At 39.6% G+C, this 14,229-nt stretch overlaps 1 protein-coding gene across 1 annotated transcript; it reads left to right on the forward strand.

The window, feature by feature from the left end:
- Positions 1-3,396: 3,396 nt before the first annotated feature.
- LOC140266782 (solute carrier family 23 member 1-like) lies at positions 3,397-10,829 on the forward strand. The gene is made up of 12 exons (XM_072361883.1): positions 3,397-3,488; positions 4,308-4,454; positions 4,995-5,152; positions 7,424-7,583; positions 7,760-7,941; positions 8,134-8,254; positions 8,377-8,533; positions 8,610-8,863; positions 9,066-9,230; positions 9,312-9,420; positions 9,583-9,678; positions 10,594-10,829. Exons 1-12 carry the CDS (start codon positions 3,441-3,443, stop codon positions 10,827-10,829), a joined length of 1,833 nt encoding a protein of 610 aa, XP_072217984.1. The 5' UTR covers positions 3,397-3,440.
- Positions 10,830-14,229: the final 3,400 nt, after the last annotated feature.

Raw genomic sequence — 14,229 nt, forward strand, 5'->3', positions numbered from 1 at the left:
CATGCTAGTGACTTGGAGAAGCTGTAGCTACACGCTAATGCTCAGCAAGCCATTAACTATCTTAGCTGATAAGCACAAAGTTCAAGTGAGGTGGACTGGAAGAGCATTAGGTCAGCCCCAATCATAGACAAAGTATTTAATCCTGGGCAGAACAGTAACCAACATTTACTGAAATTTCAGTTGTACATCATCTTCTGAGGACCGACTACTATCATGTATCAGGCCAATCCATTTTTAGGAGAAATTGTTTGGGCACCACGCTAATACAAAAAAAAAATAACCATCTCGACAACAATTAAGCCATTTCAAAGGAAATAAAGAGCAGTTATCAACAAACTATCCAGTGCCAATTCATTCGATACTGACTTGACTTCTGGTTAATTGACTGTTAACTAAACATTAGTTTCCTGATAAACCTGGGTTACAAGTATATCATTAAGTACTGGTTAACTGTCACTTGGTTTTTACTTCTAACAGTATACAACCCAAATCTGATGTACCTTGGTGTAAAGAGTTACTAACACTGCATGGATAACTCACAAGTCAAGTGTATCAAGTGTAGTGATGAATGATGAAGTCAAAATGCAGAAGCAGTGTGTGCAAATTAGGTACACCGTATTATTCAGAAACTAGTGGAACCGCCTTCACTGGCAACAGTTTGAAGTAATCATTTTCTGTTTGATATCATCAGTTTCTAACATCAGTCTGGAGGAATTTTGGCCCACTCTTTATCCAAAGCTCTCTCTTGTGTTTTGCAAACTCATGCTCTGCTCATTGTCTGATCATGAACTTGAACATTTAACATAATAACTGAGGCCTGTAGAGTCTGACATGGGGTGAAGCTGTTGGTATGCCCACCTCTGGGAAGGCTGACAACTGTCGTGAATGTTTTCCATTGGTTTTCCACGTTATAACTCTTCCCAGACTTGTGAGCAACAACGTATGCTTCTTTAAGGCCATTGCTGATGTCTTTCCTCCTTGACATTGTGTTAACACACACCTGGATTCTACAGAGCTGCAAACCACAAAAACCTTTATTTTCAGAGAGGTGCTTTCACTTGATGATGATCCGTTAAGTATGGGTGAATGGACTTTGGCTTAGTTTTTGTGAAAGAACAAAAATCAAGCTGTAAAATGTCAAGTGTTGTTGTTTGTCTGAGGTTGCATTTACTAAATGTTAAGACCCGGTAAGGACCAAGTTATCTTTACTATGTCCTCATAAGTTCAGGGAGCTTCGAAATGTGCTGTCTTAATGTTTTCCCTCAGGCTCTGTTGAAAGACCATGCCTTGTTTCTGCTTCAAAACATACTTTATGTGGTGTGAACTCTGCTGACTCAGTGTTTTTCACTTTCAGCTTGTGTGTTCACATCTCTGCTTCACACCTTTACCTGCTAGAATATATCAAAATTTGCCTTTGTTGTTGTGTTGATGTGTACGCAGATATATGTATAAATGAATCTGAACGTGTATCTGAGTCTTACCAGTGATAAGTGGCACCACGACTGTCACACTTGGAATAATGAAGTATTGTGCATCAGAGGATGGTGTGTGTTTGCCTGGCGCAGTGCTGCCGTGTAGCGTTTGCAGAGGGGGAATCACGAGGGAGAAAAGGGGATGCAGTATGTTCTATCGGCACCGAGTCGCTTTTTAGTCAAGCATAAGCAGGAGCAATTACCCTAGAAATAAATCTCAACTGTAATGCTCACCACAAAACAAATTAGGGAATGCACTTCTGTTTTTTAATGAACAAAGAGCTGCATAAGAACTCACTCCTCCACACAAATTGCCCTAAAAATCCTCATGAAAATCAAAGCATGAAAAATTAACCCGCCATAAGGGCACAAAATGATAAAGTTGAGTTATCTATAGAAAACGTTGCGGGGAGTTAATGATGCGCTACATTGCAACCAATGACATTATAGATTGGTGAGCTGCAGGGAGTACTATTTAGAATATTAATGACTGTCTATATGCGGGGTTAACTGCACTTTGCAAGTAGATCAGTACATATTAGGAAGTTTTTGAAAAAAAAGAATGTCCCTATAGTTAGTGCAAAGTACTCACTGCTCAGTGTGCTGGAAGACCATGTCCATAGCCGGTGTCACGTTGCTCCATTTTTCTCTTCTAGCAGACAAATGTGTCACTTTGACCTGGTTGTAGTGCGTGATACTCTTTCTCCCAGTGTCATTAGCCCATCTAAGTGAGACTAGGTGATGTGAAACCTCTCCATTGAATGGACTAACAAGAGCTTTGAAAAACAAGTAAGTCTGGGTTCTCATGACCTCACATCAACTACCACTTGGGTATCCAAAGGGAGGCGGTCATCATTTTGCCGCTGCACAATTGTTAGGACCCTTTTTGGATTATGGTGTGTGTTTTTGTCTGATATTTTCCCCAACATTCATTGCTGTGCCTGCTTCAACACATTTATCAGTCTTCTTATTCTGTTCCTCCTCTATGTAGGGGGAAGACTTCTGTCTTTGAAGGACTAAATCTCTTTATCTAGTAATCTTTTCAGTTTGGTCCTATCAACTTTTAGTTCCAGTCAGACGGAAATGTAACATACGCAGTGATCAAATAAACCATCTAACAGGAGCCGTCAGCACTATCTCGAGCATGCTGATCAAAGCGCTTTGGCCTCAGCATGAGTAGAGTCAATTAAAGACATTAGCATTGTTCTTGCATTTCCCACACCGCACTAATTCAAAGAGGAAGATTTTACACCCAACCATTCACTTTCTTGTCTATATAGCCATCCTCTCAGCCATCATTTCATCAGAAATTATTGCTCATGACATGTAGTGTAAACTTGTCAGTGATCATAAAGAGGATAAAAACTCAATTATAGAACAGTTTGTGGAGTAAAGCCAAAAATAGATGCAACTTAGTCCCAAGATGAAAACAAAGTCCAAGCTGCAAGTCTGATAAAGCAAAAATGTTTGCCAGTAAAATAAACTTTACAACTCTCACAGATATAAGTGAGTAATTTTCCTTCAAAGTTGATGTTTGGCTTTAAGTTTAAAAAAGGAGCTGCTTGCTTTGAGGTGTGCAGTTGACATTTGTTCAACTTCATTTACTTTTTATATCTTCATTTATTCCTCACATTTAATTCCTTCATTTGATGCATCAGTGAGTTGAAAAGCTTGACCTGGAAGTAAGCACCCCACCCTGCAATAGAGGATACGTTTGACATAAGCCAGTAGATAAAAAGAAAAACCGCCTACATGAGGGCATGTAGGTGAGACTGATCTATGAGTGGTTTTATGCTCAGTGTCTTCTTTTCCTGTCAAGATTCTGAGCACTCACTCACTCTTGTCAGCCCATGCATGTACACAAGTATGCTTCGGATGCAATAAAGCCTCTTAAAGATACTTACCTGATACAGAATCCCTTTATTGTGGAATACCTTCAACAGACATCTGTTTTATAGTGGAGTTGAAATGGCTTCGGGGAAGGAAAGTGCTGGGCTTGACAATCTTGCATTTGATGTGAGTACCGTGCAATTCTTTGTGTAAAATATACCAGTACGGGTGACCTTAGAGTTCCACTTTTTCTTGTTTTGTATTCTTATTTATGTTGCCTTTTATGATTGCTAGACTTTGTTGGTTATATTCAAAATCTTGCATTAAGAATGCAGAAGTAGACAATTGAAATGCTTTGTGCTTAATATATTGTCAGCATCAACAAGGAATCCTTAAACATTCATGAAAACACACCTTTTTCACCTATGTGTTATCTGGTATGGTAAGAATCACACATTACTCACAGAGGGGAATCATTGGGACCAGTGGGAGTTATCAAGGATGAAACTTTGGAAAAGTTGTGCACATTTTTAGGGTTTTTTGTTAATCACATTTCACACTATCCTCTCACTCCCAGGACACACTCAGCTCAAACTATGTTATTTAGCTTTAAATCAACTTGAAAGACTTATGTTTTCAATTAATTTCCCGACAGCTCCTGTAATTTGCAGCCAATGAGAAACACAAAGACAAAAACATCTCTGTGTTTCCTGGAAGTTCAATCAAAGGTCAAAAACACTTTTGTGTTTTCAACACTCCTATGTTCTATGCCCTATGTTATAAACATAGACTGATCAGATGTACTAGTCATAATATTCTGTAGAATATCAATCATTACATGGTATGTAAACTTATGTTGCCTATTTGAAAAAAAACACTGGCAGTGTAGAAAACTTTGCCCTGAGATGAGTCAGTGAGTCATTTTTGATTGAACTGAAGATGACTCCTTGTCCACCTTTGCTTGTCAGTGCCTTTGGATGAGCATGACTTTATATGGCTTTGCAGATGGATTCACAGGTCAATGATCAACTCCGAGGAAAGATGAATGAGACCTGTGGGAGCATTTGTGTGGCAGAAAAAGACAGAAATAAACCAACCTATTGCGTGACTGACATACCTCCTTGGTACCTTTGCATTTTCCTGGCCATTCAGGTGGGTGTAACACACTCTGTGTTTTAAATTACCAGATCCCCTTTAAAAGACAGCAAATGTCTTCTCTGTTGTCTTTAAATGTGTGTGTTCAGGACAACTTAGGAGCCTGTTTATTTATTAACGACTTTTAGTACATGATCAAGCACATTTGTTAATGCTTAATAGAACATTTAATGAAAATCAGTAATTACAGGGTGATATACCAGGAAGTAGCTAAACAGTTGGCCATGGGTCTAAATGTATCTTTATGTGTCAATTTAGGACAGATACAACACCTACAGAGCAGACAGTGAAGCTTCGTAACCAAGCACTGACCTCGTCCACCAGTAGCTGTCTCCATACACATACACAACAATCACAAATGAATTCTCCTTTAACACTACAATAGGATTAATCAAATAATCAAGCCCTTTGTAATCCAAAGAAGGAAGACATCCTCTGTGTGTTGAACAGACATAAAAGCGTAATAGGTCTCCTGCGTTCTTTGTGGGTGTCATCTCTGAACCCGTGCATTCAATTTGCTGTTCCTCTCCTCTACAGCATTACCTGACAGCATTTGGTGGGATCATCTCCATCCCCCTTATTCTCTCGGAGGGGCTGTGTCTGCAGCACGACAGCCTGACCCAGAGTCGGCTCATTAACACCATTTTCTTTGTGTCTGGCCTCTGCACCGTTCTCCAGGTTACTCTTGGTGTCAGGTGAGGATTCGGCAGCAGTCAATCCACTGCTTACGGTCCTATTAGGAGAGGTTGGGCAGATGGCTGAGATTAACTTTGCTTACATACTTAGTTACTTCAAGTAGAACCTTGAAGAATTTCAATGAATCATATAGTTATATCAGTAGTTTATAAATGCAATGATGGTATAACCATTTAAATCTGAAGACTTAGTATCATTTCAGTTAAAGGTCCTGGACCCCATTAGAGAATATTTAGTATATTTATTTATTGGTAATCTATATGTATTGACGACATCTTCCATAAAAATAAACACAAAATAGATAAAATTACTCAGGTGCAGACATTCTTTCTCACTTATCTTTAGGGTGGGTATATCCAAGTGCAGAATTTAAGATATGCGTTTTTAAGTAGCAAATAATTGTGCAGTTTATGAATTGCCTCTCTAAATGTTGATCCCTGAAAGAAAACTACATATACACAAGATACATATCCAACAGGGCCATTCGCAAAACTCCATGTTTCCTAGGCTTTCAGGTGGTGACTTAGCACTGTACCTTAACATCTGAATACAGGCATGAGTTCTTTTTAAGCTCACTGCTCAATGGTCCATTATCCCCAGCCAACATCTGTTTGTGAGATTTATGTCGGTAAAGAAAACGCCGAAGAATTACATCCATATGACTGTCTCCAGGTTGCATTTTGGCCCAGTGTCAACTGTGCAGGTGGGTTAGATGTAGCATAACAAGGTGGGCCTCGCAAGTGTTTCAGCTCTGTTTGTTTGGCAGAGCCCTGCTCCTAAACAGAGATGACAAGGCAATTAACTAAATTGACTGACAAATAGATGGCTGGAAATTGTTCAATATTTCTATGGGGTCACAGTCTTTAGTCAAGAGCAAATAAAGATTGCGGATCCAGTCCAAAAAGAGAGCTGGGGTCTGTTGGTGTGTCACGAAAGCAGTAAAGTACATGCAGAGCCCACTTTGTGTCTCAGAATGAAACTCTTTTGACCCTGTATCATTAGATTTTATCTATAATTCGTACACAGAGAACATAATTATATGAAATTAAGGATATACAGTACATGCATATTTTCCTCTGTATAAACACGGGGCTTCCTGATAACATGTAACTTAGGCTAAGCTGCAGACTATGCTACTTAATACTTGTATCTTGTACCGTAGGCTATGTTTACAGTAACTGTAACTTCAGGCAGGTGGTAAAGTTTAACTTGTCATGAATGTTTTTGCTTGATGAGCCCAGTAAAACTATTATTACCACTAAGCTGCAGATATTGTCAAATAAGGAGCGTTTAAACACAAAACCAACATCAACATTAAGGCAGAATCATGAGGGAATACTGTCACTTTACACTTTACAAGTCAATATCAAACCACTGAACTGTGAAATAGCATTTTATGATTGAACTATTTAATTACTGAGTCAACAAGAATTTGCAAACCATTAAAATGCACCTTATTAAAGGTTTTTTTACAACTCATTACTGCCAGCACCTGATTTGCCCAGTGGATGTGTACTCATCCAGTGATTTTTCTAAGCAGTAAATGGTCATTAAAACGACCGTCTTAAGCTTTTGTTGCTTGACTTTAGGTGATAATCATCATTATTAATTAAATACCTAAACTTAACAGAGAAGGATGGGTCATCTTTTTTTGCTATCCTGGAAAAAATTGCTCTGAACATGTGAAGGTGTTCAGAAGTGGGAATATACTCAATGACAACTGAAATGAATGAGTATGGTCCTTAAATCCCTTTTTCCCTACACCACTGATCATGGAGAGACATTGGGTCAATATGGAACCAGTGGATACCAGCTGGTTTTCTACTGCATTGATCCACTTAGCGACGCTCTTTGATGAGGGGTAGGATAAGGAGTCGGGGATGCACAGTTAACCAATACTCCTGCACATGTGGCATCTGTGCAAGTGCATCTCATTTTGGGCAGCATCTCACACTTGCAATGTTTATTAAAAGATGTTAGCATTTCAGCAGGTGATGCTAAATTTAGATGGAGGGCATGTCTACTAAAAGTAGGCTCATTAACATTGCCAGCTGGGCATACTAACTTGGAAGACAAAAGAACATCATTGTCCTGTTGACTCTTAGTTTCAGACAAAAAAAAAAGGTTCTAGAAAAAGAAAATAGTCGTCAAATTCAAGCTTGAAGTTGCTCACTGTTTTTTTGCTGGTCTTGTACATCACTAACATAGACCTTCTCTAAATGGTTTTAGACTGGACTATGAAAAGTTATTTCTCTTTATCACACTTGAAGGCTTCCCATTCTGCAGGGAGGCACTTTTGCGTTGGTGACCCCAGCCATGGCCATGTTGTCCATGCCAGAGTGGAAGTGCCCTGCTTGGACCCAGAATGCCAGTCTGGTCAACACCTCCTCACCTGTCTTCATAGAAGTGTGGCAGACCCGCATGAGAGCAGTGAGCCAACACGAACACGTTCTCTTTGATAAAACCAGGCAAACAAAAAGAGCAGTAGTACTATGGAGCTCATGATTAATTCAGTGAGCACACATGCTTTCCAGTCATTGTCATTCTCCCAGAGAAAGAGTAGTGATGTCATTGTTAATGTACCCGGGTACGGTTTGTGTTCACAGCTGCAGGGCTCTATCATGGTGGCCTCTCTCCTCCAGATTCTGGTCGGTTTCTCTGGCCTCATTGGCTTCCTCATGCGCTTCATTGGCCCCTTAACCATTGCCCCCACTATCTCTCTCATAGGCTTGTCACTCTACGACTCAGCCGGAGATAAAGCTGGAGCCCACTGGGGCATCTCTGCTATGTAAGTAACCACTCTGAAGCAGCAGTGTTTGGCTGCAGTTTCTGCTTCAACCTTCCATCTCTGGAAGACACGGTCTGTAAATTCACAAAATCTAATTCTCATCTTTAGAGCTACAGCTTCAGTTGTTATAGTGTAATCTCCTCAGATGGTCTTTCATTTGAGTGTCATTATGATATCCTGTCATACCCCCAGGACTGCAGTGCTGATCATCCTGTTCTCTCAGTACCTTCGTCTCATACCAGTGCCTGTTCCTGCATACAGCAAAACCAAGAAACTGCACACCACAAACTTCTTTATCTTCCAGACAATGCCAGTATGACCTTCTGTACTTACATCCTACAAGATGTATCAAGTTTTAGGCTGTAATATTCCATGCCATTGTTGCGGATACACTGTTAAATGCTCTAAAGCATATTAATGTTAGATGTCAATTAGATTCTGCTGGGCATCGCGGTCGCATGGTTAGTCTGCTACCTCCTCACCATCTATGATGTCCTACCATCTGATTCAGCCCAGTATGGTCACATGGCCCGCACTGATGTGAAAGGAAATGTTGTGGGCGATGCTTCCTGGTTCACATTCCCTTATCCAGGTATGTGTACAAGACACGCTGGTGAAAGATTAATTTGAAGACTGCTCAATAACCACCGATATGACTCCTAATTCAGGTCAGTGGGGGGTTCCAACTGTGAACCTGGCAGGTGTGGTTGGCATTCTGGCTGGAATAATATGTTCCATGGCAGAATCTGTGGGTGACTATCACGCATGTGCCAGGCTTTCAGGGGCACCCCCTCCGCCAAGGCACGCCATCAGCCGGGGCATAGGTGTGGAAGGTCTTGGCTCTTTGTTGGCGGGAGCATTTGGCACAGGCAATGGCACTACCTCCTTCAGTGAGAATGTGGCAGCACTTGGTATCACCAAAGTAGGTATTCACATTGATTGCTCAACTTTTTCTCCCCCTGTGTTGCACCAATTTCTCCTTTAACATAGAAAGCTACAGTGGAAACCTAGTTAATGAATGAGATTGATTGCATTTTTATTTTGTGCACAAAGCAGCTTAGTGAATATTCCAAATCATTAGACCACTTTATGAAAATACATTGAATGGTGTTTTGTGGTGACAGGTGGGCAGTCGAACAGTGATCCTCCTAAGTGGAATTTTGATGCTTTTGATGGGCATGCTGGGCAAGATTGGAGCCATCTTTACAACCATCCCCACGCCTGTGGTTGGAGGGATGTTCCTGATCATGTTTGGAGTCATATCTGCCGCAGGGATTTCTAATCTGCAGGTAAAAATGTCACTGAATATAATTTACAAATGCACATCTGCTGCATGTGCACATGGTTTATTGATTCATCTTGTTTGGCAGTTCACAGACATGAATTCTTCTCGGAATATCTTTGTGTTTGGTTTCTCCGTGTTTTCCGCACTTGTCATTCCGAACTGGATCATGAAGAATCCTGATCATCTCAAAACAGGTATAATTACCACCCAAGAAAGGCAATTGAATCACTGCCGGACTGTTTTAGCCTTGGTATTTCAGCTGTTTTTCTTTCTTTCTTTTTTTAATCACAAGGTGATGTTTATTAAAGCAGAAAGTCTCAGATATTTCACTCTCTTGTCCTTTATGTCTGACTCAGGTATCAAGGAGTTGGACCAAGTGTTGCGCATATTGTGGACCACCCACATGTTTGTGGGAGGATTCTTCGGCTTCCTCCTGGATAACACAATTCCTGGTAAGCTGAAGTAGACGGCTGCTACTGAGTTGGAAAGACCCCTTTCATAATTTGACTTGTGAATATCTCTACCGGCTCATTCAAAAGGCTTACTGGAACACTTGAATTGATCTGATTGCCCATTTAATGCAGCAAATAAATAGACATATTTTTCTTACATATTTTTCTTTGCTAGGGGAGGGTTCACAACTGTGCAGTTAAGATATTAGACAAGAAGCCAATGCCATTGTCATCTCATCAAAAAGCTCAATATACTAAGTGTTGATGATTTAATATTTGTAACTGACAGTCTCCTCCTTAGGTCCTTATATGACCTGGATTTGCAGGTTCTTTGTGATATGGAGATCTTTGGTTTGTCAAGGAGGAGTACCTCAAGGGTAGACTATGAAGCATCATATTGGAAAACTTCTTTTGGCCAGACAGCCTTTTCTAAAAGGATTAGCAACACTTGAAATGTGTTCATTACTGAAACGAAAACAGATCACAACTGTCAACGTTTAATCAACATTTAATTAATTTTTCAAAAGCCAATCAAACATGTAGTCATGTATAGGGGGGGATTTTCAAGATCGAGGTGGGGTAGGTGTGGGAAGGTGTATGTATTTATGTGCTTTTTAGCTGGCTGCACATATGGGCCATGTATATGTGACAGTATTTATTTTCTTCTTGGCTATGATACATTGCATTGGATAATTGCTATTCAGCTTTATATGTTGGGATTAAATGTATTTGTTAAATTAATAATTCATGAAATAGAGTTTAAAAAGCAATTTAAACTAAATTATGGACATTTAAATTGTTTCTGTTATGCTGTTTTATAAATTGTTGTTTCTATTTAGTTACTTTGAATAGTTGATATGTTATTCTAAGCAATGGAGCTTATCTTCATCTAATGTCCTTTCTACCATCATCCAGGGACTAAAGATGAACGTGGACTCCACGCCTGGGACAAAGTGAACTTTGAAGACTCTGGCAACACCTTTGAGTCTGAAGAGGTGTATGACCTCCCCTTTGGTATAACTTCTTGCCTCCAGTCAAAGTCTTGGGTTCGCTACATTCCTTTCTGCCCAGGGAGGGATGACACTCAGCACAATTCAGAAGGCAACAACATGTCACAGAGTTGGGGCGCCGAGCACAGTACACGAGTCTGAACTTGGAAAAGTGAAACAACACAGATACAGGCATTTCCTGTAAAACTGTGTTAAAAAAAGAACAGACTCTCTGACTCTAATCTTTTAGCAAGCCATTGGTTGATTTTTCTTTTTCTTTTTCAAGAAGATTCATCAGCTTATTGTTAGTTAATGTGTATCTCAGTGAGACTTAAAAGAAAACTTTCCTAATGAAACTCTGCTCCCGTCTCTCCACTTCATTTTGATGTATAAAATAAATGCTCGCTACTCGACCCAGTCAACTAAAAAAGAAACAAAAATATCTAAAAGTGAATGGTTGCTGTCACATTCTGTCATTACCACTTACATCACCAGAGCTACTAAATGATCAAAGTGTTGCAGTGTCTCAATATCCTACCAATGACTCAGAGCGCAGAGCCAGATAGCTATAAAAATGCTCTCCGGTCTCCTCTTTCAAAGGAAATTAAATTTAGCCTGTGGATAAGGACCATATCACACAGCTCCATCTCTGCATTCACGCTGCTAAAAAACCTACAGCAGTGTTTCCTTTTTGCAAAAACAAACATATAGTAAATAGCATCTTCTCAATCTGTCTATTTGCCTTCCATGCTGCCAGCTCTTTGTCTCTGTGTTCATTTCCTCTGTGTAATGACCTTTGGCAGGCAGGTGGGATATGGTGCAATGCTTTGATCTGGAGCCATCACCCCCCCACCCACCTCGAGGCCTGTTTCGACCACTAGTCAATGGTTGGCTGCCCACACTAATTCTATTTAAGGATAGTATGATAGAATGACTTACTGAGTGTAATTTCTTCTTTAAAAACCTCTCCTTTTTTATTGTCTGGATACACTTCAGTGAAAACACACGACTGAACATGAAATGTAAGCTGCTGTTCTGGAAAGGGATTTTGCGCAGCAATTCTCAGCAGGGTTTTATGCAACACTAGAAACCATCAGCATTTCCGTAGCAGATGATGTAAAAAAAAGAAAAAGAAAAAAAAACTCCATCTCATCAGGGATTCGATTTATTTTCACCATACTTTTTTTTTTTTCTGTTCGAGACTTCAGCCTTGAAGAATTGCTTCTATTTTCTCTCTGTGATTCAGCAGTTAGACCAGAGAAATGTGCCTTGCCTATCGCTCGCTGACAGCTGGAATAGGCTTTAGCCCACCGGTGACCTTAAATGGCACGAATGAATGAACCTCTGGGTGTTGAGCCACTGATTCAGATCAATTCTTAGATGTTGAAAGATCAATTCACAAAAGCTCATTTTGTGGTTTTGGCACATGAATGACCTCAAATACAATCGAGAGAATAGTGCAAGTCACATAAAAAGGAAAGAGAACACCCCCCCCATTCATTCAGGGAGAATTAATTATCTCACTGTGTCAAGAAACCAGTGCAAAAACTTTAATGAGGAAAGCGTTTACATCAATGTTCTCCAGTCACGTGTTTCACTGAGGAAATTAGGACATTTTGGGATGTTTTTGAACAAACTGTATTCTGAGAAAATATATCCCTTCTCAGTGGGAAACTGTAATACTCTCACTCAGTAATGACACTAGTAGACTGATGCACTTTAATCCTTGGGGTGATCTAGCAACATATAGGAACTGGGAAAACGTTTGATTGAAGCACAGAATGAACCTCAAATAAGGTCTGAGTCAAATATTTTTCATTTAATCTTGAAAAGAAAAGAGAGTCTTCATATAAAAACGCTGTGCAGTCTTTGTGTTCTTTGGCAATAGCAACAATCCTGCTTTTATGTACACATGGAATAATTTCATGACTGCCAGTGCAGAGCTCAACCTCTCGAAGAAAATTTAAACTGTTTCACTCCTTTTAACCACAAGAGGTCCTCAGAGGCGCCAAGGTCTGAAGCCATTTTCACAATGCCCATTCAGTTATTGTTCTAATTTGTAAATCACTTACCTCATGAATGTACTTGCGTGACCTCCTCTGCTTTGTGTGTTTGTTTTGTATTCCAATCAGTTGGTGCGACAAACCGATACTATGTACCGTCAAGGCTTTCTTGATATTTGTCTCCAGAAACGCTTTTTTGTTTCCTGTTTGTAGCCATTTTTGTTTCTAGTGAAATGACCTTGTTTGACCATTGGCTGTTTTTAGACATTTAACTTTGCCTCACTCAGTCTGTTTTGCTTGCCTGCCTGAGTCTTACTCCCTTACTCCCTACCTATCCATAGGTAGAGCTTGATTTTTATGTTTTCAAACTGCCCTGGGTTTTGTTTCTTCTCATTTAAGCTACACTGTAAGTCTAAATTATATATTTATCACTCTTTTTTCTTGTTGTTTTCTTGTTAATCTTGTTCAGAAACAATATCTATTTATATGTTGTACAAAACAGACATCACTCATCTAAAATGAAATGAAATTAAATGAAATCTTCTTTATTGTCATTATACATGAGTACAACAAAATTGATGGCCATACTCGCTATAACTTTAGAAGTAAATCCAAATGTTTGATATTTATGTTTGAAATAGGTTAGTCTGTATAGACATCTTGGTACTCTCTCTGTTTCATCATGAAATATTCTGCAGAAAGCCACATGTAAATGAATAAGTGAGTAAAGCAGCTTGTTAAAAATGACATTTGTACTGAGAGCTATGATCAGTGCTCAGAAATAAAATGAAATATTCATTACGATGGAGTCTCTCTTCACTCATCATGATTTCTCTTTTTACTCCAGTCTTTCCTTACTCATAGCAAGCCTTTCTCTCTCAAAGTACTCTTTTTTGCCATCGGTCCACTGTCACAGAAACTAGACTCCAAGCAGGCTCCAAATTTTCATGATTGACACTTTTAGATGAGAGAATTTTGGTTTACCATGCTCCATTTGATAATTCTGTTTACATCTCTTCTCTGGGAAGGGGTTTTGGTATACTACAGGCTTCAGTGTTTTCCTTCTTCTGCATAAGGTGTATTATTTTCAGTTGGACACTGGAGGGGGCTGCAGACTGAACGCTGATTTTGAGGTGTTTAATCATGGATAATAGCTTTGACACCTCTGTCAGTAAAAAGTAGCCTCTTCCTATTGTGTGTTTTGGGCTGAGTGAAAGAGCTTAGTGTACACTGACCTCAAATATCGTGCACAGATCTGCTCACATCAAACAAATTCTGTTGCAAGTGACTTATTAATAAATAGGAAAATTGCTGATAAAATAGGGACAAACGGCTAGTCCAAGTGTCTGTCAACTATGGGCAGGTCACTCGTCTTTAGTCTTGTTTCAGAGAAATGACTCCATAACCACTTACTACTCGTGTATAATTACTTATGAGCACCCACAATAAGCGGATTCAATATTTGCAGGTTTCATAAAATGCAACTAGCAGCTTTTTTCTATCATTCCTAAAAGTAAACTTCCAGTTTTATGTGTTGATGCCTCATGGCAAATCCCTTC

Source organism: Leuresthes tenuis, unplaced genomic scaffold (assembly GCF_036924035.1).
Source record: "Leuresthes tenuis unplaced genomic scaffold, fLeuTen1.0.hap1 SCAF_13, whole genome shotgun sequence".
In the NCBI taxonomy this organism is placed as follows: Eukaryota; Metazoa; Chordata; class Actinopteri; order Atheriniformes; family Atherinopsidae; genus Leuresthes; species Leuresthes tenuis.

Coding starts and splice junctions, on each gene's coding strand:
- LOC140266782 (XM_072361883.1), top strand. CDS start 3,441: ATGGCTTCGGGGAAGGAAAGTGCTGGGCTTGACAATCTTGCATTTGAT. Junction 8,255..8,376: donor TTATCTTCCAGACAATGCCA/GTATGACCTTCT, acceptor GATGTCAATTAG/ATTCTGCTGGGCATCGCGGT. Junction 9,679..10,593: donor CCTGGATAACACAATTCCTG/GTAAGCTGAAGT, acceptor ACCATCATCCAG/GGACTAAAGATGAACGTGGA.